The 24,812-nt window shown below is 36.9% G+C and overlaps 2 protein-coding genes and 1 non-coding gene across 6 annotated transcripts in view; 1 reads left to right on the top strand and 2 right to left on the bottom strand.

Annotated features, from left to right (window-relative positions):
- The window catches only part of ECPAS (Ecm29 proteasome adaptor and scaffold), a 75,090-nt gene extending 61,162 nt beyond the window's left edge, over positions 1-13,928 (top strand). For all 3 annotated transcript variants that reach the window (XM_060690412.2, XM_060690411.2, XM_087886342.1), the window contains 8 exons: positions 1,502-1,710; positions 2,274-2,317; positions 3,505-3,697; positions 5,055-5,199; positions 5,957-6,062; positions 6,601-6,689; positions 8,437-8,508; positions 10,664-13,928. In XM_060690412.2, coding sequence (XP_060546395.1) covers positions 1,502-1,710; positions 2,274-2,317; positions 3,505-3,697; positions 5,055-5,199; positions 5,957-6,062; positions 6,601-6,689; positions 8,437-8,508; positions 10,664-10,803 — 998 coding nt within the window. In that variant the 3' untranslated portion in view covers positions 10,804-13,928. The remainder of the gene's footprint in view (positions 1-1,501; positions 1,711-2,273; positions 2,318-3,504; positions 3,698-5,054; positions 5,200-5,956; positions 6,063-6,600; positions 6,690-8,436; positions 8,509-10,663) is intronic.
- Positions 13,929-15,581: 1,653 nt separating this feature from the next.
- SMC2 (structural maintenance of chromosomes 2) overlaps positions 15,582-24,812 on the bottom strand; it is a 29,158-nt gene continuing 19,927 nt past the window's right edge. For both annotated transcript variants that reach the window (XM_034410575.3, XM_034410576.3), the window contains 7 exons: positions 23,688-23,831; positions 22,564-22,758; positions 20,119-20,319; positions 19,403-19,519; positions 18,545-18,705; positions 17,627-17,774; positions 15,582-16,298 (listed from right to left, as the gene is read on the bottom strand). In XM_034410575.3, the coding sequence (XP_034266466.1) occupies positions 16,107-16,298; positions 17,627-17,774; positions 18,545-18,705; positions 19,403-19,519; positions 20,119-20,319; positions 22,564-22,758; positions 23,688-23,831 (1,158 nt within the window). In that variant the 3' untranslated portion in view covers positions 15,582-16,106. The remainder of the gene's footprint in view (positions 16,299-17,626; positions 17,775-18,544; positions 18,706-19,402; positions 19,520-20,118; positions 20,320-22,563; positions 22,759-23,687; positions 23,832-24,812) is intronic.
- On the bottom strand, positions 21,856-21,958 carry LOC117662059 (U6 spliceosomal RNA). The gene has a single exon (XR_004590270.2). It is a non-coding gene; the product is annotated as a U6 spliceosomal RNA (small nuclear RNA).

Here is a 24,812-nt window from a genome sequence, read left to right as displayed (position 1 = left end):
AATAAGGGTCAACTCTAGTTTTATTCACGTAGTAATGACCTGGTGGGGTATGTTGGTATGAGAGAAAATAGCTGGCCCAAAATCACAGTGAATTCACTTTACATACTGAACCCTTTAATCTCAGTCTCAGTTGCAGTCCAACATTCAAAGGACCATGCTGGCCCAGGCCTTTTAACTTCTAGAGCAGGAACCACTGTACCAGGTTATCTTTCAGTACATATTAGAGGCTTTGTCCCCAAACTCTGTACCGGTAGTTCTTGGTTAACGACCACTTCTTTGGCAACTGGTCAAAGTTGCTGTTGAACATGCATTACTTAGGACCAGTCATCAAAGATTCTGGCCTTTGCAGCCCCCATGCGGTCACGTGATCACAACGTGGGCACTTGACAACTGGCTCACAATTATGATGGTTGCTGTGTCCTATCATCACCATTTGCAACTTTCCCTGCTGGTTTCACACAAGCAAAGTCAACGGGGAAGCCATCGGGGGCGGTTAGGTTGCAAGTTACTCCTGCCACTTGATCTCCCAAGGAACCCTGCTGTAGATTATGAGATCCCAGGCAAACCCTCTCCTGCCCTTGCATGGTGCCCTTGCATGGTGCCGCAATACCCACTCACAAGGCAGCAGCACCCCCTCTTCATCCCTCATGCCCTCACATGGTGCAACAGCACTCTGTCTCTCTCTCCAACCTGCATATGCTGTACTTGCCCTAGCAAAGCAGCACTCTCCCATGCCTTACTCCCTGATACTCACCTGTCCTCCAGCCTGCTTCCCCATCAATGATCTGTAATCCTCGTTTAATGATGGTAATAGGAACTGGCAAGATTGCCACCGCTAGGTTCCACAGCCACACGACATCAGACTTTTTTAACCACATCCCTTAGCAATGAAAATCCCAGCCTCAATTGCCACAGTTAAGTAAGGACTACCCATATTCGGTACCGGAATCGCTGGGTGCGATTCAAGGGGCTGATTATCATCTTTAAAGTGCTCCATAGCTTAGGACCTGGGTATCTACGAGATCACCTTCTGCCACCGATAGCCTCCCACCGGCCAATACGCTCCCACAGAGAGGGACTCCTCAGAGTGCCGTCGGTCAAACAATGTCGACTGGCGACCCCCAGAGGGAGAGCCTTCTCTGTGGGGGCACCTGCCCCCTGGAATGAACTGCCCCCGGAGATTCGTATGATCCCTGACCTACATACCTTTCGCTGTGCCCTTAAGACTTTACTGTTTCAACAGGCTGGGCTGGCTTAAGAACGGATTTTAATGGGTGTTTTAGTTTTTAATATAGGGCCAAATTATTTAATATGTTTTAAACTGTTTTTAAATTTTATGGATATATGTATTTTATTACAGCTGTGCACCGCCCTGAGTCCCTTGGGAGAAGGGCGGTATAAAAATTTAAATAATAAATAAATAAATAATAAATATTAATATACGTCAGCGGTGGTGGTTCTCTTATTCATTCTAGCAAACGCTGTGTGTCTCAAAACATAGGTACCTACGGTGGCATTAGGCTCTATATGGAGGAATTGATCGCAGTGACCCAGAAAGCTTTGCAGTCTCCGTCTTGGAAGATGAAAGCACAAGGAGCAGCTACCATGGCATCCATAGCAAAGCAGACTGGCGCTCTGGTACCTCCACACTTAGGCATGGTGCTCTCGGCTCTGTTGCAAGGTCTGCCTGGAAGAACATGGGCTGGAAAGGTAAAAGCACTGAGCTATGCAGTGGGTTGTTTCATGGTTTAGAAATGGACATTTAAAAAAAAACCACTGCAATTCTTTGCATTTCCTTTCTCATGACTGCCTGTAATTGGCTGAATGGCTTTTATTTTATAAACTGTCCAGAGGTCACTTAGGTGAGATGGGAGGTGTATAAATTTGATAAGTACAATTTGCCTGTTGTTGTCAAATAAGCTCTAATGTGCTGAGGTAAACATTTGTGAGTTTAATGGATCTGTGTTTGCAGAATCATTAATATGCTAGTTAGTGTTTGATGTTAAAATGAAATTCTATGAGGCCAATTGGGAAAATCAAGTTTACCATTGAAGGATGTTTGGTATTATAGTAATGTAAATCAGGCTGAGTTGGCTTTGTTGTCAGGCATTGTTTTTTGTTCTCTCAGGTCTTTCACCCAACTTCATCATTATAATTCACAATCAAATGTTCATACAAGATGTAACTTGCATATTTGACTCAAAATTTTTGTGGGGACAATATAGAAACCACATACTAAAATTTATCTCTTGTGTTGTTTATAATGTTTTTAGGAAGAGCTGTTAAAAGCAATTGCCAGTGTCGTCTGTTCATGCAGGTAAAAATATTTTCATCTCCTGGTCTGAAAGTTTCTCTCTATATAAAACAGTTTGAGGTGAGATGAATTTCCTCATTGATTGCCGGAGAAGTACTGAAGGGACTTTAGGTACTACTACTACAGTCTCTTACTTCCTAAAAATATTGTGGAAATATGTTTAAAATTATTTCAAAAGAAATGAACTAGAAGATTTCTAGTAATTGATAGGACAAAAGAAATTGAGTTTTATGTAGTGGTTAAGGCAACAGGCTAGAAACAGAGAGACCATGAGTTCTAATCCTACCTTAGGCACAAACCCAACTGGGTGACCTTGGATTAGTTCCTCTCCCAGCCCTAGAAGGAAGCAATAGCAAACCACTTCCAAAACCCCCTTCAAAACTGCAAAGACTTCTTCAGTCAAGTCCCCAAGAATCAAAAACCTCCCTCCTCCCCCTCCCTCCAGGGATGTTACATAAAAAGGATGAAGTAGGGAATGGAGAAGTGCATTTGAGATGCATGTACATTCATATGCACAACATACTTCTTCCATACTTACAAACATTCCTTATATAGGCCGGTACGCTCTCATAGAGAGGGGCTCCTCCGGGTGCCGTCGGCCAAACAATGCCGACTGGCGGCCCCCAGGGGGAGAGCCTTCTCTGTGGGGGTACCTACTATCTGGAACGAGCTCCCCCCGGAGATACGGAGGATCCCTGATCTGCGCACCTTCCGCCACGCTTTAAAGACCTTATTATTTCACCAGGCGGGCCTGGCCTAATCTTCTCCCTCTTTTATAAAAGATTTTTAATTTTTAAATATCTTTTAGTATTTTATATATTCAATTTTAAAATTGGTTTGAAATAGTTTGGGGTTTTAATTTGTCTGGGCCAAAATTATTTAATTTGATTTTAATTCTACTTTTAAATTTTGTATGTATGTGTTTTACTGTTTGGCTGTGCACCGCCCTGAGTTCTTCGGGAGTAGGGCGGTATAGAAATCAAATAAAATGAAAATGAAAATGAAATATAGATATCCATAATTCAGTAAACAACCAAGGAGCTAGCACTCCTTGCTCAGTGCTGAACCTTTACTTAGTATTCTAGTTTGTTTTTCCCCCACAGCTACTTTACACAGATACTGTATTATTCTTACTGCATTCAGGAGACAAATAGATCAGTCATGTCCTGTTCATCCTTTATTGATTTTAGTGTGGAACTGCGCAAGCCTTTGCCCAACCAGCCCAGTGTTGATGATGTCGTACAGGCAATGCTGAAAGAATGCCGCAAAGAAAACCTACGGTACAAGATTGTGGCGCTCCGGTGTATGGCTGATGTGCTTAAGGCTACCCAAGAAAATAGGTTCCAGGAACTGACAGACATAATCTTTCCAGTAATAAAGAAGGTGATCTTTCAGCCCTCCTTGAATTTGAATAATAGCATCATTAAAAATAGTACATTTTTGGATTTGCTACTTCTGTGAATTGTTCTACGTAATCCATATAAAAACCTTTGTAAATCTGGCTGGGATTAACTTTTATGTTGTGAAAAGAGGGGAGGACATCTCAAGATGAACCAGGCTGAACTAATAAGATCCCCCATTGCGGCCAAAGCAGAAACACAACTTGGTTTGCTGTTTATTCTTGCTTTTAAAAAAACTTACTGTTCAGTCTGACCAAAGAAGAAGAAACAATCTCTTTAGAATTTTTATACTAATAATTTTCAGCATTACCAGCTGGTACTATGTTGATATATGTCACAGTGGTTAGAATGCAGTATTGCAGGCTAATTCTGCCGACTGCCAGCAGTTCAATCCTGGCCCCCCTCAAGGTTGACTCAGCCTTCCATCCTTCCGAGATGGGTAAAATGAGGACCCAGATTGTTGGGGGCAATTATGCTGACTCTGTAAACCGCTTAGAGAGGGCTGTAAAGCACTGTGAGGCAGTATATAAATCTAAGTGCTATTGCTATTCCTATGTAACAGAAAGGCCTCATATGAACTGCCTGCTAATTGGAGGAAGCCAGAAATTGTTAATGCCTTTGTACTTCTTGTTTCTGAAGACTCAGTCTCAATCCTATATCTTTCTTTGGAGAACAATCAGTTGAATCACCCCTTTATATCTCACCTTCCTCTTTGAAGGATGCTGCTTTCAAATGGGTTGCAAATCCTTAACAAAGATAGGTCAGATGTCAGCTAATGCACCTGTGGCAGAAGGGCTATTTTCAACTTTCTTAATATCCACTTAGGTTTTGGGAACACTTCTATCTTAGTAGCGTTCCATAAAATTTTATTTTTTTCTACATTGATGACTAGTTTTTTATTTCCTTGACTGACTTTCTTCTCAGTGAAGGTAATTGAGAGCCTAAAATTGTAAAAACAATTTGTGAAGCGTACGTTCTCTTGGGATCTGTCTTTTTATGAGGCAGGTATGGCTAATGTGACTTCTTGGCTGAACTGTGAAATGAAAGAAATGGTCCCTGCCATCAACTATTGGATTTAAATCATTATTTTTATTGGTATGCTAATTAAATTTTGCAAGTTTGATCTCCTGCAGTAGAGATGCCATGATTAGCTTTCATGTAAATAAAATGTTTTATATTTCAGTATATTACTCTGAATTCTTGGTTACTAAGCAAATGTAGAATAGTTTAATGGAACTGCTGTGAGGATGTTTGTAAAAAAGAGAAGTATAAAAGCCATTATTTTTTCTTCTGCTTGCTCTTTCGAATTTCGAATTTCACACACTCTGGTTCCACTGCAGAATTGTCCTGAGAATGTAGGAAAAAATTCGTCGCACAAAGATGATGAAGATGAGAACGAAAATGAGAAAGAACTCCAAGTTGAAGCTCTCCTCTGTGCCTTTGAAAGTTTAGGCAAAGCCTGGCCTAAAAACTCAGAAACACAGTGTAGGTCTAATTCCAGTAATTTGAACTATTTTATCTTTAGCTTTTGCAAGAAGTCATAGGAGAGGAAGGAAATAATTTCATTGTATTGGTTGTTGGTTTTGTTGCAGTTCTTTTGCTTTGCATTTTTTTTAAGGTTAACTTTCTTAACGTCTTATGATTTAACCTAAATATAAGGATTGTAATAAGTGGGATGAGCATTTTTTTTTTAATTTCAGAAAGGAAGCAGCAAAAAGGGAAAGGTTAGAATCTGAATATTTCAAGGGAGAAGCCAAATTTTGTCCTTTGTTCTTAGGCTCCTGTCTTTGTTCCTGATCCTTAGTTTTCTTTGAAGCTATATTTATTTAAGCTATTGAGAACAGTAAATCTGCTTGGAAAATAATATGAACATTCATTTGGGAGATTGTCCTCTAGAACAGGGGTCTCCAACCTTGGCAACTTAAAGCCTGGTGGACATCAACTCCCAGAATTCTGGGATTTGAAGTCCGCCCGGCTTAAAATTGTCAAGGATGGAGACCCCTGTTCTAGAACATAGATGGGTGGCAAGGATGATGGACTGAGAAAAGGGATGTCAGAAGAGGAGGCAACTGCCAGAACACATTGCAGTTCTGACAGGAAAGTCAGTCTGGCTCCTGCCCCCTTTAACAACCCAAGTGCCATTATCAGATCTTCTAAAGCTCCTTGTAACTGAGCATTGAGACTTGTCGTTATATAGATTGTCTATATTTTGATCTCTTTATTTCTTTTTTTTTTTTTAAAGGCTGCTATCGACAAGAGCTATGCAGATTAATGTGTGAGCGCCTGAGACTTGGTACATGGAAAGTACAGCTCGGCGTTCTTCAAGCCATGAAGGCTTTTTTCCAAGGGTAAGTTTTCTGCGGGTGCTGGAGCTGCTGCTTCTGTACTTGTTCATTCACTCATCCCTCTCAGTAGCATGTGGAGATGAACTGATTCAAAATCCTTTGAATCCTGAGCTTTGTGGATCTCACTGCCTCTTCTCCCTATCTACTTCCACTGACTGGCATTGGGAAACTGGCATGTTTTAAGTAAGGAGCAATGCAGTGGTGGGTTGTTACCAGTTCGCCCCAGATTGGGCGAACCGGTAGTGGCCGCGGCAGGCTCCACCCACCCGTCCGAACGTCTCTGTGCAGAAGCGTCATGCATGAGCGCGTACGCATCCATAAGCGAACTGGTAGCGACGGGATTTGAAACCTACTACTGGAGCAAAGTATGTGGAACTGAAATTTCAAGCTCCGTAAAGGTCACCCGATAACTGAGTGTGTAGCATCTTCGGTATTTACAACAGCCACATGGAAGGCCTCAGATGATTGTAGCTCACTCAGGTGGTATTTTAAGATGTGTTCTTTGGGGAAAAAATGATGCTTATATTCTTCCATTTGATAGGTTGTTATTATTTGAAGCAGAACACTCTGACCCTGAGGCTTTGGCAAGAATATTGTTGGAAACCTGCTCCTCCATCACTCATTCACTAGGTAAATATCTTTTCAGTCTTGTGCTTTCTTTATCCACTTGTTTTTGCTTGAAACCTAAATGTAACTAAATAGAATCTTCCAAAGTTTCATTGTGACAGCCAACTGATCAAGAATTATGATTGCTTCTCTGGCCAGCGGAGCAGGATTTGCGTATACCCATATAGTATCTTTAAGATGTTCTCTTATTTGGATTCTGCTTATTGGATTAGATGTAAAAAAAGTTTGAAATTTCAGCATTCTGCTTCTTCCCAAATTTTTAACTAAGAGAAAAAGATTGTTCCTCTTTCACTTATTGTCAGGCACACTAGATAGACCAAGCCATGAAATTAAATATCCTATAACTTATTTTTATTGAGAATGGCTAAATAGCAGAATCTTGCAAATCTGATTTTGCAATACCTCTTCCTCCTCCTTACAGTTCAGGATCAGGAAGGTCTTTTCTGAGCCACTTCCAAACAAACTGAACATGTTACCTGGATGCTCTTGGCTTTAAAATTGATTTAACTTTCTTGCCTTGGCAGTGGAGCCTGCACATCCCTGTCAAGGTCATAGTCCTTGCTATCCACATATAGGTAATCCTCGGTTTACAACAGTTCATTTAGTAACAGTTCAAAATTTCGACAGCGCTAAAAAATGTGACTTATGACTGTTTTTTCACACGGATGAACATTGCAGTGTCTCTGTGGTCTCATGATCAAAATTCATCTGCTTGCCAACTGATTCATATTTATGACGGTTGCAGTATGATCAACTTTTGCAACCTTCTGACTAGCAAGGTCAATGGGGAAGTCATTTTCACTTAGCCACTGTGGCACAAAAGGTTGTAAAATGGGCCAAAACTCACTTAACTATGTTGCTTAGCAACAGAAATTTTGGGCTCAGTTGTGGTCCTAAGTCGAATATTACCTGTATATGTAGGGAGATCAGACCAAGAGCTATTTGTCCATGACACAGAATGAAGAGGTAGGTCAATATGATTTAAAGTTCTGTCTGTATAGCATTTAATACTGCAGATATAAAGAGAACATTTTTTTTTAAAAAAAAGAAACTTTAATGATGCAGAGAATGGTATGTACCTGCTATCCTTTTTTAATATTAGGATAGAGATGGATAATTTGAGAACCCAGGGCTTCATGCTGCCTACAAAAGGCTTGGGGTACAGCCCCTAGAGATTTTAAAAGCTGTGCTTATTTATCATTAATTTGACAAAATGAGAATTATTGAGAGCAGACAAAGACAGTAAATTACATGAATTTATTTCACATTAAATTGTATTAACTATAAATTATAAATTAAGTCAAATTTAGTTTTTGTCTTAGGTACCACCAATTTCTCTTTGATGGATACTTCCCAAAACATTATGAAAACACACAGAATAACCTAGACCAGAAAGATCATCTATATTGCAATTAACTTTAGATGGATAATATATAAATCAGTCGCTGGTAATCATCTAGACATGCAACTGTTACTTATCATTGCAAGTTCATTTCCAACACAAATCAATTTATTTGTTCAAATAACACTATTGTTTGAAGAATAATTTAACAATATTACTTAATAATAATAATATGGTCTATTATTAAATCCGTGCTAGAATTGGGGTTACGAGAAAGTAAAAATTGAGATACTGCATGCCACTGTCAAAGTTGTATAAATTCTTCATGCTAGTATTTATGGCACAAACCTATATTATTATACACATAATTCGTATTCACCGTTTTAAATGTAAATCTTATTTCATCAGAGAATAAAAGTTACACTTCCATAAGAACCGAAGCTTTATTGGTAATAGAGGTGCTGCTCACCAAACTTGAAGGTAAGAATTATAGTTCTGAAAATTAAGACTATTCCTTAAATCCAAAGGCTGAATGGACAGGATTGTATCCCATTTTGTTTTAAAGAACAGTTTTGGCCAACCTGTTCATGTTTTGTAACTTGATGCACATCAGTTGCTCGACATAGTGATGTTTGTTCTTATTTTTTTTCTTATTTTCTTTTCTTCTTTTCTTATTTCTTCTTTTCTTTTGCAACTAAATCTTTTAAAACATTTGATATTCTGAAAAGCACACATTGTGTATATTTGAGATGCCAAATTGGAAAATTTAATTAATAGGAAAACTTCAATAGCGAAGCAACACAGCACTGTACTTTGAAAAAGAAATACAGAATTTACAAATGTTTTCATTACCCTTGGTTGTATCTAGAAAACTACAGATACATTGACAATCAGAAAAAAACATAAAAATTCATTTGAAAGACAGTAGGCTTTCTAAATTTTTGCCACCTGGCAAAATTGCTTCAGCTTGCCCACTGCTCTAAGATTTAGATGAACTTTTTTAAATAGCAATCATTTCAAGAATTTACCATTAAAGTAATGCTTTGAATAGTGTCAAAAGTGATCATAATCCTTTAAGTGTTATAAATGATTGTAATTCTAGTCCGGAATGGGATCCTCTGGTCTTTAATTTGCTTTGGGCTCAGTGAGACATGCTGCCCTAACCTTTAGATGGGTGTTTGGGCATAACCCAGGTTATTGTGTAACCTGTTTCTGAGGCTATGGTTCAAAAGTAGGGATATATATATATAAAATGGAAAATATTTTTTTTCTTCAAACAAAAATCCATCATGTTTCAGAAGTTCTAGTCAAACTATTTTGTATTAAGTGCAATTTTGCAGAAACAAATTCCAGAACATTTGGGTCAGACTGAAACTTGGAGGATTCCAGCATCATTTTCCAGGGAGACTATTGCAGAGCTGTTACCCTGTCACGCTCTCCTCTCTTTTCAGTCAGTCTTTTCTCTGGAAACCTTCCAAGATCTTTCTGCTGCTGCTATTGCTTCTGCCGCCAACGTCTGTACATGTTTTTGCCAGTTTTGTCTTTTTGCCACTCTTTCTCTGTGCTCCAAACCACCTCTGCTTGGGTACATGCATTTCATTCTGTATCGAAAATATAGACACCAATTTTGTCCCGTACATGTTCCAAAATATCTAAAACATGCATATTTCAATTCAGTATGGAGCAGTCAAAACCATCTGACGTGTGTGAATCAGGCTGCGCACAAAAGAGCAACAGCACTCTTAGACTTATATACCGCATCACAGTGTTTTACAGCCCTCTCTAAGTGGTTTACAGAGCCAGCATATTGCCCCCAACAATCTGGGTTCTCATTTTATCGACCTCAAAAGGGTGGAAGGCTGAGTCAACCTTGAGCAGGTCAGGATCAAACTCTGGCTGTGGGCAGAGTTAGCCTGCAATACTGCATTCTAACCACTGTGCCATCACGGTCCTTATAAATATTTTACACATCTCTATTCAAATGCTATATGGTCAAGTCATCTAAGGAGATAATGATATTGATATTGATTCACTGAGAAAAAGAAGAGTAAATTTTAAAGTAGCATTTTCTTTGTGCCTCAACATTCTTCCAACACTTCATTTCACATAGATTTTTTTATGCCTATACTTAGAAAAAGAACATGATTCTTATGATTTAATTATTGCATGTGTTATATTTTAATATAAGTGTCTTTGAATGTATATTTTAATGTAAGTTTGTTTTCCGTTACCTCTTTTACCTCCAAAACACTGGTTGATTCCAGGTACTCTAAATGGCTAAAATATTAACACAACTTTTTAATTATTGTAGTTTTTACTTCAATTTGTAATTTTATAAAATAGCAGAAGTTGTCTTACAACAAAGATATGAAGGGTTATAGAATATCAAAAAAAATATGCTGCTATTTCCATCATTATTAGGCAGAGTCATATCGCATTATCCAGAGAGGATCTCTCATCAATTGAAATTTGATGGTGGGGGGGATACTTAGATCAGCTGTCTTTTTACCATTATCAAGTGATATTCGCATGTTAATGATTAAAATTGTATTTTAATTATCAGAAACCATTTTAAGAGCTAGTTTTAGCTGAAAATTGGTGATGATGCCCTTCTTTTTTCCCTTTTCTTGTGTAGAATCCAAACAGTGGGAAAGCCTGAACACTGAAAGTAGAGACGTCCTCATTGGCTCTTTAACAGCACTGACTTTGGACAGTAGGCCCGAACTACAAGAAAAAGCATCTTTATTAAAGAAAACTTTAGAAAATCTTGATTGAATTGAATACCAATCAAGTGCCACGTGAAACAAAGCAAGCAAAAAAATAAATAAATAAGTGCAATGAGCTCCGTATTACATACAGTAGAGGAAAAGTAAAGATGATTTTTGTAGCATGCATAAATTCCCTGGCTCAAATAAAGAACACCTTGATTCTCTTCCCCATTAGTTCCTTTTTTTTCCCCCTTAAAAGCAACAATAACAACCTATGAAGCGGTTTACTTAAAATGCAAGCCTTGAAAGTATGAAGCGAAAAATACCCAAGCTACATAAGGACATTTTTGGAAATTGTTCGTTTGTGAAAGACAACCTTGTTTTGTGACTTAAGACTTGGGGAATCTTGAGTTTACACAAAAAAATGGCCCTTATTATATAAATCTAATGAATGAAAATCATAGCAAAACACCAGAGAGCAAACTTTTTGTGGATTTCATGTGGGCCAACTTTCGGTATTATGTCATGATGGCAGTGTTATAATTGGTATTTTTACTAATGATAGTACAAAAGAACAAAGTTGCCAGAAATATTAGAGAGCAGCAAAGAGTAAGCTTTGTGTATCTTCTTATTGCAACTAGTGAGTACCTAGATTTTTTAGTCCAAACCTCGTAGCCCTACTAATAAGTTAAAAGCATGGGTGTCCAACCTTTTTGAAATTGAAATTGTCTTGGGCCACATATAAAATATAATATAGTTAATGTATATAAATAACAAACTTCCTTAAATTTTAAGATCTCGTGGGGCTGCATTATTAGCTGTGCAGGGCTGGGAAGTGGGTTGGACAGGCCTCCCTTAAAGGGACTTGGTTTGCCTCTTGTTTTGGAATGCCACTAGTCAGTGTTGGTTGTTTTGGACCATAAAATATCACTTCATCTCATATAAACAGAGTATATAAGATTTTGAAAAACCTATGCCTTCCTGCATTAAAACATGTGATTTCTCCTGGATAAAAATGCACACAAGAAAGCACTTTAATTGTCTGGATATAAGGGTGTATAGAGCAGTTAGGTTTGTAAGACCTTACATAAGGTATGTTTTTTTTTAATCTATATTTTCCATGCAAGTATTCATAGTTGAATTAACCCTCTGACAATAATAACCACTTACTTATTTTGGGAAATATTCTTAAATAAAATAAGATGTGCTGCTAAAACATTATTGGCCTCAGCCCCAGCATTTGCATCTTCTTTCTAGAAAGTACTTTTGATTTTCACCATAAGCTTTGACACTGCATACATCAGAGTACAAATGTTCTAGCAAATCTGTTCTTGCAATTGTCTAAAAAACAGCATCTGCTCCAATTTTTATAAAGATTTCTTAGTGAAATTGTTAATTTGGATAACATCAGAATCACAGTTTTCTGCTAGGTTTGTAGAGTTATATTAAAAAGAGAAGCGAAAGTATTATGTAAGAATCAATATATTACTTAGTGATAGATTTTTCATGCTAAGTAAATTGTGGTCTTTGAAGACCTGTAGGTAGGATGTCTTGATTTCTAAATGGAAATTCTTACATATTCTGTGTAGGAATTTTGGAACATATAAAACTGACCTCTAAAGTAAACTAGATACTTGGAGTCTACTTCTGTAGTATTTGTGAGATTGGGCCAGACCAGGTGAGTTTTGAAACTACCCAGGATCCTTCAGATCCCAATATCATTTTGGGATTTTTTTTTCCTCAAATTTTTATCTAAATGCATCTTGATTGTTGTATTAACAATTATCATACAGATGTAAGAGTTGACACAATCACTGCAACTTCATAATTGTCTTAGATTTGTATCCTAATGCCCCATATCCGAGCTTGGAATGATTTTTCCATAAAAAGTCAGAAAATCTTACTTTTGGGAGGAAGTGCTTTCGTACTGTATGATTATACTATAGATGCAAAAGAATAAGGGGTAGGTTCTGAGTAGAATTAGAAAAACCTTGATTCTCAGACATGAAAAGGCCTCTTAGTCCCCGACAAGTTTGCTTTCTCTGGAGTTGAAATAAGAAATGCTGCCGAGTCATCTTTCTTTGCCAGCTTTGGTTGGGGTAGTACCTTCAAAAATCCAGTAGGTTTCAGGAAAAGGAATCTGAAGATAGTTGCATGCTGCTGCCCAGATATTCAAAAGCATAAATGACTCTTTTTTCATATTCATGTTACCTCAAGAGGGACGGTGGGATCCCATTCTTGATGTCCCATCCTGTTTTTAGGGCTGCTAGAATACGTTAAGGATTTGAAATAAGCAAAAAAATATGTTTGTTATTGGACTGCCTTTTTTAAAAAAAATACCTCTAATACTTATAATTTTAAAAATGGTAAGATACCATAAACTGGTTTAAAAGAATTTGACATGTCATAGAAGGCAGCTTTCTATTGACTTTGCCAGGCAGAACCATAACACTGAATGTAGATACAAGATCTTTTGTGATTCTGTTGTCTAGCAGCAGCATTTTTTTTTTTTTTTTTTGGTACTAAGCAGGAATGTCAAATGTTGCCTTTTTTCCTTGAGTGTTTTGTAGAAGCCATGACAATTGTAAAAGTGCTAAGTCTCTCTAGACTTTTCAAACAAGAACTTCAATATTGAGAAATCTAAAGTCTACGTTTGCAGCAGCTGCTGTGCCAGATGTTTCCAAATAGAAATGTTGTTTTACTTATGCTGAAGACCTGGAGGGGAAATTTAGCTAAAGTGTAATTTTAAATAGTTTGGGATTTTTTCTCCCCCACTTCAAAATTTATTAACAAAAAACGTGCCTCTGTGAGAAACCAACTTACAATATTTTATTTAGAGGTTAGATACTTGTCCCTTGTTAAATTTGTAAACTTGAGAGGGAAAAAGTGGCCTTTGGAGTTTCCTCTGAAAACAATTGCACTATAAAACACCGTTGCCCAGATACGGGCATCTGTGCTGTTATATAATGCTGCTTTGTATACCTGGATTAAAGTGTGAAAATTTGACACTATAATACCCCTGCTGACTTTACAAAACTGTTTTATGTTGAAAGATTTCTAATGTTGCAAGATCTCCATTAAATTCAGTGCATTGAATTTTTGTATCTGGATGTTGCGTATGTACATGAATTAACTAAACACTTTTTTCCTGCGTAAGGAGAAACATTAAATAAATAAAGGAACATGAGTGTTCTTGGAATACTTGGTAATTCTGTTGCTGGAAGAGAGCCTACAGAGTGGGTTATCTCTATTTTGCTGAATTGTTCCTCTTACATTCCATTTTGAGGATTATTGTAATGTCTCTTCATGGTCTTTACAGCCCAGTTCCTGCCAGTCCAATTATCCCTTGATTTCTTTCTTGCTAATGCCAAAGGCCATATTAATTCTTGTTTGCATTTAAAATATTTTTAATTCCGTATTGGTAGTTCATGAGAATGGTTGATTTTATAATCATAGGATTGGAAGGGCCCTGGTCTAATTCCCTGACCTAGGCAAGAGACCTTATGCCATCCTGGACAATTGGTAGTCCAATTTTTTCTTTAAAATTTCCAGGGATCGAGCGCCCACGATTCAGGGAGGCAAGCTGTTCCATTAATAGTTCTGTCAGGAAATTCTTCCTTAGTTCCAGGTTGGATCTCTCTCTCTGACAAACACCCAGCCACTGCTTCTTGTCCTACCTCAGGTAGGAATTGAAAATGATTTGATTACATGCGAACAGCCAATCCAAAAACCCAACTCCTTTGAGAAGTCCATAATGCTGGAAAACCTATTTGTGAAGGTTCCCCCAATGCAAAATATTACCATTGGGTATAAGAAATTGGCTTTATATATTAAGTTGTTGTTTTACAGTCTAAAGTATTATATGTAACAACTTTTTAAAAGAAACTGATGGGTTTGTCTCCATCCTCTCAAGGGAGGACCAGGGCAAGGCAGACAATGTAAAAATAAAAAAATAATTTTATCCTCAAAACATTTAATTAACTATTAATATAGTGGCTGCTATGAACAGAGTGCCATTCAATTCCCCTAATAAAAGGTTAAATACATCATTACACCAGGAAAATGTACTAGTCCACAAATTCCTAAAAGGCTCCTGTTATAATGTGCTGAACTTGAGATCATGCCAACCATAATTTTAGACCAGCATGTTACACATATTTAAGCCTCTTATACTATTTAGTATCTAAATTTGAATTGAATAAACCATAACACGAGTTATGCATATGAACCCAGCCAATGTGAAATACAGTATATGCTGCATTAGCCAAAGGTTAATAAACTGTCCCACCATTTAATACCAATTTCTGTTAAGTCTTTTTAGGCTACATAAAATTGGTAGTGTCTTTTTCTTTTCCAAGAGTGGGTCAAAGGTAAAGGTGGCTTGTTTCACAGGCACTGCCCACTCAAACTGTCTATATAAAACTTAATATATGAGCAGTTAAAACATTTTTAGTCGAAATCTGGGATCTCCTATTTTCTACTGGTGAGTTTGAAAGTGAATCAGACCCTCACAAAATGGCCCTGAAGATAATCATACTTGACCTGAAACTTGTTTCAAATGGAAGTTGCAGCTTCTCCCATCTCTTGCCTTCCCAGCATGCAATGCACTTCCACCTCATTTATTTATTCATTCATATGGCCAAGTGTTACAGTTAAAGCAGCCTTCCCTTCTTCCCTTCAGCCATTTCCTCCTTTCCAGAAGGACCACTTTTCTAATAGTTTGGGACCTCCACCTCTGAGACAATAACTAAAAAGGCTTCAGGTAAGCCATTAAACCAGTTTGCTCATACATCAATCCACATTAGGTTCCTCTACTAAATAAAGCTAAGGAAATCCAACAGCAAATAAAGGCAGTATCAGAGAGGATTTTATTACTAATACAAATATATAATGACAGATTTTGCTGCTATACAAAATCGCACTTCCATTTAAAATTTAAAACGAGCACAGAGCTCGGAGTCGGACAATGTTACATACTAGTACACAATTTTATAGTCTTCTGATTATGTATTATATATTATTTATTTTTATATGATTGTGCACTCCTGGCCAGTAAGTAGTTTGCTTTATGGAAACAGGTAAATTTCATGGGTGTGATTTTGTTTCTTAAACCAATGCAAGCTTTTTTGTAATGAGAAAAAAATACAGATATTTACAGGTCTTTAAAATATTTCTAATCTAAATTAAGAAAAATAGCTACACTTACAGATTAACCCTTCTGTACCCTCACACTGTTGAGTACAGAGAATCTCTGGGCTCTATAGAGATAATATATGGATATTGCTATGCTAACAAAGAGGCATTTCTATATTTTAATTGCATCCCATTTTCTCTATAAATGTAGGCAAGTCGTCAAGCTGGAAATATTTTTCAAACATCCACTGGTTTTTTCAGTCTCTTTTCTTTCTTGTTTAGTTTATCAGCTCTTTGTTGTCCAGCTCCAATATTTCCGTTCTGAGCCTGTGTGTATCGTGCCACAGTAGAAACACCATCCAAAAATTTGGTCTTGTACAACACATTTGCATTGTTGAACATACCATCTTTCAATGAAACTACAATAAACTAGAAGAAAGAACAGAAAAATCATGTTAAACTATTAAACTAGGCTTTCAGCTGAACATAGCATTTTGTAACTAGTTTTGAAACAGATAAAAAAAAAGTAAAAATAACCACGTTATCAAAATGTTAATGTACAAATTTTATCCAGGCTGGGCATCATCATAGCATGTGAAAACAAACAAGATACTTAAATAATACAAATCCATGCATATATTTAAATTATTTGTGTTGATACTTACAGAGTTTGAAACACTCTAAAAAATGTTGCCTTTTTGAGCCTCTGATTAAAAAAAAAAGGTTTGAAAAAGTTCACAACTCTGGAAATATCCTAGGACTATGCAATAGAAGTGTAACTGCATAGATGGTCCTTGTTTAATAATTTGTTCAGCAACTGAACTTGTGATGTCAATGAATTAGTGGTATTTACAATGTCCTGGCCATCTCACTGCCCTCCCTCCCCCCCATTTATATGATTGCGATCCAGTTGCTCGGCAATTGGCCCAGATTTACAATGGTCACACTTTTCTAGTCCCGCGATCACAATTTGCAATCTTCCGTGCTGATTTTCCAATAAGCAAAGACATTGGGGAAGCTGGCAGGAATTTGGAAATTATGATCACCTGGGGGCCTCACTTAACCCCTTGCTTAATGGTCCTTGCTTAATGATGGTAGAACTGCTGTTGTTAAGCAGTGCTTTTTGACCAATTAAAAGTTCTATCCCAATTGGTATAATTGAGAACTACTTATAGGTGCTGACAAATGACCGACTAATTTAAAGGCAGAGACTCTTTCAAATTAGGTATAAGGCTCCCAGTAATTCCATTGACATATCCATGTCGTCTTCTTTACAACATTAAACTGGTTTGCTACTTCAGCACTTTTTTTGACTCTGCAGGCTAGTCTACAGGGCTGGGATTTCCTGTTGGTCTCCCATTCAAGTTCCAATTAGATTTGACCCCATTAAACTCTGAGAAGCAAAAATACAATAAATTCAAGAATCAACCAATGACTTATGGCAACTAAAATGAACTGTATCTTATGCAAATTGTGCCTTTACACAAAATGGATTCATTTTCTTTTCTTTGCTTATATATATAGTGGCAGACCGCCAGAAGCTGAGAATAGAAAAAAAGTCATTTGTTTTATGTAAACGACAACCTAGGAGAATAAGGGATTCAGTTCTGGAGCAAAGATGTATGAGCTGTTTGCCTGTAAAGCAGAGAAAATTAATTCAGGAACAGACTTTCCCTAAAAAAATATTTCCTCCATAAATAGAGAAAAGAACAGTTTCAAAACAGTGCATGAAGATGCTTTTGGTAAATTCTCATTACCTGAGAATGTCTGAAATGGGTCCGAAGCATCTGCCCAATATTCTGAGTATGTGAAAGATCAAGGGCTGCATCCACTTCATCCAAGATGTAAATGGGAGCAGGTTTGAAGAGAAGCATGGCCAAAATTAAGGACAACGCTACAAGAGATCTAAAAAAAAAATTTTTTTTTTAAAAAGAACCATACAAAAAAAAATTCCATCAGAATGTTAACATCAAAGAAAATGTCTTGGGTTTTTTATCAGCATAATTTCTTGAAACAAAATTCTTGTAACAATTTTAAGAATAATTATTTTTTCATTATATCTATCAAGCTGGACTGTTGATAAGAGTCTAATTTTTAAATTTCTCCTTTGAACTTTTGCTCCCTTCCCTCTTTGACTGCAGAATAAATTTTATTTCATTCTTAGTCTGAGTGTACTGTTTAACCCCTGGTGACATTAGCAGTTTGTCACTGTAAAAAAGTTGTAGGAACCATTTTTAAAAAAATGTTCAATGTTACCCAGAAATTTACAAAATATGAGGCACAGTTTGAAAACTGGAATTCATGTTGTGAATAACTGTATATTCTTCCAGGAATAAATATTAGACTTAAAACATCTATCAAAACAGCATGTATCCACAGTGTAGCTAAAGTCAGAAAATGTTTCATTTTATTTCTTTTACTTCATTTACATGTCATTCAATTCTAAAGATCTTCAAGCAATAATATATTATGGTTCATGCACCCAGTATCTGCTTGGAAGTAATCCTCCTCCAAACACCTTCATTCTTTCTCTGGACGTATGCATTTTATATTTGCTGCAGTCAAATTAACTATGATCTTTGCAAGCTTTTGGAGAAATGCTAGAAGAATTAAAAAGAAAAAACTTCAAGCCAGAGTTGTCTTATTTTGTTTGTTCTTCAAAAAACAGTACTAACCTTTGGCCTCCACTTAATTCAGTTAAATTCTCCTTCCAAGTGTTCCCCAGGGCAACTTTAAACTCCAAACCATCAAGGACTGTCTGCCCTTCAGGAGGTGACAGCATAGCATTGGCTCCTGGAAGAAGGGTGGAGAAAATGGATCCAAAGTCTTCATTTACCTAGAAAATTGAACATTCATGTCATCAGAGAAATTAATTTGCATCCAAGGAATATCATGGAATCTGCCGATTAAAAATTTTTAGACAATTTTAGCCTACCAATATTATGTGAATTGATTCTTGCTTCTCAAATAGGGTTTTCTCTTACCCCTGAGCCTAAATATGCTCCAGGGAGTTCTTAAATTATTCCTTCAAATTTGATTTGTGTGTGTTTAAGAGGAGTTGAATCCACTAGCAGAGATGTTCGGGACCATGTGAATGATTCCTGCAACCTTTCCAAAAGTGGTGATGTCACCTTATTAAATATTTGGAGAATAATTACTTTAACTGTACCTAGTTTTTCCTAAAATGAAATAAAATCTAATTCTGATCTTGGTTTCTCCAATATTTTGGAATGTAGACCCAGCACATCAATGATTAATCAAAATGAGGCTACCAGGCACCCAAATGTGTATTCCTGCATTAGTAGGCATCATGTAATACAATTAAGGAAGTCAGTAGATGATAATTTCTTGTTCACATAATTTTGTTTGATTGGACCTCTGGGCACGGTAGGTGGGATGGTAATTATCAGAATGCTACATCTTAATTAGTTAAGGATGTACCATTCTGAATGAAATTAAAGGATTAAAGGATGAAATAAGGCATGATCTTGAGTCTGTTGTAAAATCTTTGGCTAGGAAGCATAGAGACTTACTTTTTTCCATGCAATATTTAAAGCTTCATTTTTCTTTTGGTCAAGCTCCATAATTGTTGCAAGAATTTTAGATTTATCATTCTCAACAATTCTCTTCTTCTTCATCAAGTCATTGTACTGTACAAGAGGAGAATCAGGATTAGGCACAGAAAATATAGGCTAATGATGTGCAAGGAACTGTTTTTGACTAACCTAGGAAAGGATCTCTGTCACTCTTCCTTGATATCGCTGTTATCTATCAGAGAAAACCAGTCTTTGTAAATGCCTATCAAGCTACCATTGATTTACCATTTGACATGAAATTAATCAATTTCATGTAATTTAATTAGGGCATTCTGAAACCAGGCCTCTTAATCTTTTGAGCGTCTAGTTGTCGTTGAATATTTGATAATTAGAACTGAGGTTTGCATAGGCATTCACTAACAGGATTATTGATGAATGCCTACAATGAATTGCATGTGCAAACACTACCTAGATTGCCAAATGAACAAAAACCACATTGTTCCACATTATTCACAGCAATGCCAGAAATGATACACAAATCTTCTCCAATGTGGTACCCTCCAGATATTTCTAACTTCTAACTGTATGGCATCTAGGAATTGTGGATCAGGTTGCCCAGATTTGGAGAACATTAGATTGAGAAGACTTTTGTTTATGGTAGGGGTAAGGTTGGGGAGGGGTAAGGTTGGGGAGTGAAATAAGAGCAACTCAACTCTTTCTTCAGCTTCTGAAAGCATATTCATGGCTCTCATATTGACATTCCTGCCCAGCTTCTCCTTCTTCTCCTGCAATTTCTGAAGCCTCTGCCCAGCTTCCTTTGGATTATTGGTTTTGAAATCATAAGCCGTGTTTGGCTGGCCAAAAAGATGTTTCTCTGAAGATATCCATTCATAGTCTGTAAGCATCTTAGCAACCTGTCAATACGCATAAAAGGAACAAGCAGAAAGCATTTGTAAATGTAAGTCAAGGCACAAATCAGCTGCCATGTTATCAGCATGGAGACCTCTAGATTGCAAGGTGAGGCACACTAGTCAAAGCTTCAAAATCCCACACCATTTCTGCTGCAACTTTCTGGGGAACTGAAATAATTAAAAAGAAATTGGATTTTGCTATTCCTTTCTTTATTTGCTTGTTTTGAAGAAAATATCTTTCTGCAGCATGCTAATATGAGCAATTGTGGCATAAAACCAGATGGTCTTTATTGGATGTCCCATGTACTCACCACTGTATGCTCCTGAAAGTAGGGAAAATATGTGAGCAGCATTAAGGGTTTAAAAGTATGCCATTCTGGCCTTAAAACAGGCCATTCTGAATGTTCTAGGTACCGAATCAGCCAGGAGCTTCAGACCTGACTTCATATATATTTTTATTGAAAAGTTTTAGAGAATTTTACAAATATTTTCCCATCCCACCTTAGTTTGTATTGATACTTTTTCCAGACACACAATAAAGCTTTCCTTAATATATGGCTTTTAAAAGTCTTATCCACCTTGTCATATAATAAATACGCATGCCAACCATATAACAAGTCATATCCCTCAATACTCAAAATTCTTTCTTTTGTTAAATTAATCCAATCACTGATTGCTGATAGAGCAGCTGCTTTATAAAATAATCTTAAATTGGGCATATTGAGACCTCCTCTTTCACGTATATCTTGCATTATCTTTAATTTTATTCTTGGTCTTTTCCCTGCCCAAACGAAGTTATTAATTCCTTTCTGCCATTCCCCCAAATTTGCATCTTTTTTGAGTATTGGTATCATTTGAAAAAGAAATAAAAACTTAGGCAAAACATTCATTTTTATTGCTGCTATTCTTCCCAACAAGGACAATTGTAGTTTTTTCCAATTGTCCATCTCTTTCGGTATTTTTTGCCATAACGGTTCATAATTATACTTATATAATTTTACATTTGAAGTTGTAATATAAACCCCTAAGTATTTAACCTTTTTTACTATTTCGAATCATGTTACTCTTTCTAGTTCTTCTTTTTGGTTTATAGTCATATTTTTAGCTATTATCTTTGTTTTTCATGTGTTTATTTTAAATCCAGATACTTGTCCATATTGATTAATTATATCCATTAAACCTATAGCCGATTGCGCTGGTTGGGTTAAAGTAACAACCAAGTCATCTGCAAATGCTCGTAATCTGTAATCATAATGCCTAATTTTAATTCCCTTTATTTTATCTGACCCATGTATTTTATTCAATAAAAATTCCAAAGTCAAGATAAACAGTAGCGGAGACAGGGGACATCCCTGTCTTGTTCCTTTTTCAATTTTAAAGGTTTTTGTTAAACTACCATTGATTATTATTTGTGCTGTTTGTTTCTGATATATTGCCTTAATAGATTGGGTAAAATAATCTCCAAACTGCATCTTTTCTATTATTTTCATTAAAAAATGCCAATTCAATTGATCAAATGCTTTCTCCGCATCCAAAAATAAAAATATGGAGCGCTTCACGAATTTGCGTGTCATCCTTGCATAGGGGCCATGCTAATCTTCTCTGTATCGTTCCTATTTTAGTATATGTGCTACCGAAGCAAGTATCTCTGACCTCATATATATTGAGACCTCTTGAAACGGCCCATTTTGATATTAAGAACACCCCATGGAATATTTTGCACACACCTAGGCAACAGCATCTTTCCAAGGTAATAAAGATGCAATTTCTCAGACTCAGTTTAGCATTTTATCTGCTTCTATAAATGGAGTGTTCACTGATTTGGCTACTCAATTACAGATGTTTTCCAGTCAGGTAACAACATGAAGGTACAAACAATTTTAAGTCAAGAAATACACTTTGGTGGCTGAGGTCCATACAAGGAAGTCCAATCTGGTGTGCAGGGTGGCCCTAGATTTAAATCTTAGTATAATGAAATTGAATAGAATTAATATAAAATTTCTCCTCGTGTATTTAAAAAATATTCTCTTCAGTCATAATTAAAAATTGCACCATAATATGGTGGCAACTATTGGAAGAGTTTTAGTGGCCAAAGCCAAGATTGTGAGTAACTGCAAGTTGTGTACCTCGTTTTAGAGTTGGGGGGATATGCTTTGAAATATTTGAGGGGCAGGTTTTTACTGACATGAAATATTAACATTATGAACTATAATTGTTGGCAGGGAAATAGATGTAACATGAACTTACTTTTGCTGAAGCATCCAAAGCCTCCCGTTTGTGTTTATTGATGTTGTGTTCTAGCTCTTTAATTTTAAGTTGCGATTCATTATTCTGTTCTTTATATTTTACGGCCTCTGCAGATTTGCCTTTAATCGCTTTATCTTGAGCTAGCACCATCGCTTTTTGCTTTGCCAGTTCTTCTTGCGCTTTCTTCACAGATTCCTGAAGAGATATAACAGAAAGCTCCCCAGTCACACTACCACTAAAAGGATAGGTCATTTTTTTTTTATTTTTAAGTTTAAATCTAAAAGATTGCAAGAAATTGAATTAGCTAGCTGGAGATTCTGTGGTAGACCCATTTAGAGGGCAAGATCTAAACCTCTAGTTATAAACTCAGTGCCTTATATGAAATAAAGACCAATTTCTAATAACTACAGTAAGATTTGTAAACAAGATACCTAGGGCACAATGAGTTGTTCACCATGAAAGACTAAAAGCATTTAATATTCTAAAAGCTCCACACACAAAAAATAGTTCTGTATTCTAAGGTAAAGGTAAAAGTTCCCCTTGAACATATGTGCTAGTCGTTCCTGACTTTAGGGGGTGGTGCTCATCTCCGTTTCAAAGCCGAAGAGCCAGCACTGTCCAAAGACATCTCCGTGGTCATGTGGCTGGCATGACTAAATGCCAAAGACGCACGGAATGCTGTTACCTTCCCACCAAAGGTGGTCCCTATTTTTCTACTTGCATTTTTTACATGCTTTCGAACTGCTAGGTTGGCAGAAGCTGGGACAAGTAACGGGAGCTCACCCCGTTACGCGGCACTAGGGATTTGAACCGCTGAACTGCCAACCTTTCAATCAACAAGCTCAGCATCTTAGCCACTGAGCCATCACATCCCTTTCTCTGTGTTCTAGATAAGGCATATTTGGTTAAGAGCCAGTTTGGTCTACTGGTTAAGGCACCAGGCTAGAAACCAAGACATATGAATTCTAGTCCCACCTCAGGCATGAAAACTGACTGAATGACCTTGGGCCAGTCACCCTCTCTCATCCCAACCCACCTCACAGGGTTGTGAGTTGTGATAAAGGCGAGATAAAAATAAATGAATACATTCAGTATTTATTTTAGTAGTTCAGAAAAAGACTAACCTTATTTTTTGCTACCTCAGCTGATATGGTCTCAATTTGTTCTTGGAATGATTTAATGGCTTCGTTCACAGCCTCTATTTGTTGGTCATAGGAAGCTGCTTCCTGTTTTAGTTCTTGAAGTTCCAAAACAAGTGCTTCAACCTCCTAAAAAATATAATGAAGATATTAACAATATAATCTTATTCACACCTACGGGAGAGTGAGTGCTGCCAAGTACAATGGGATGTCTGTATTATTAGCATTTAAAGGTTTGAGCTGCATACATAATATTTATTCAAGCTAATTGTATGGTGTGGTATAAATGCGGATCTCAGGGAGGAATTACATTTCGTTACATTAATGCAGGACTTCACTTCCAGTTTCAGTTTCTTGTTCCGTTATCTAAGAAGGATTCTTCGTATCTCATATCGGGACCATGTCACAAACGAGGAAATTCTACAAAGGAATAATTCCCAAAGACTCTCTGAGATAGTGGCAGAACTAAGAATGCACTTTGCTGGACATGTGCTCTGCATGAGTAAGCAACATCCAGGAAAGACCATAATCAATTGGATACCACCAGATGGTTGGAGAAAAAGAGGAGGACCAAAGAAAATCTGGCACCAAACATTTCAGGAAGATCTGAAAAACATCAGCCTTAAATGGAAGAATGGGGAGATTGTAACTGTAAACTGAAAACTATGGGGTACGCTTGTAGACCAATGTGCTCAGCACAGGACATCATCATCTTCATTATCGTCATCACAACATTAATGCAAAATTTGCATTTCCATATCTAGTTCCTTAAAAGGGATGCAAAGCTTAATTTTAAGATATATTTTCTCCTTGTGTAATGTATAAATCCATTGTTTGTCAGCCTTACCTGAATTAAGTTCAGATTGTAGATAATGTAGAAGATAAAACAAGCTGATATCAAGGGAGTTGATACCATCAAAGAATCCCAAATAAGCTTTTAAGAAATCTCAAGCTTCCCTTGGCCATTAATAACCAGTTCAAAACAAGACAAGAAAAGCCAGTTTCCTAAATTCTGCTTATACCCTGAAACCCAACTCATACATATGTATGCATCCTAGCACTCCTCCAAGTGAACTGAGAGTACCAAGATTGATTTCAGGAACATCACAG

Source organism: Pantherophis guttatus, chromosome 2, assembly GCF_059756535.1.
Source record: "Pantherophis guttatus breed Tessera chromosome 2, ASM5975653v1, whole genome shotgun sequence".
Lineage (NCBI taxonomy): Eukaryota > Metazoa > Chordata > Lepidosauria > Squamata > Colubridae > Pantherophis > Pantherophis guttatus.
Note: the sequence above shows the minus strand (reverse complement) of the source record. Positions and strands in the feature narration are given on the sequence as shown.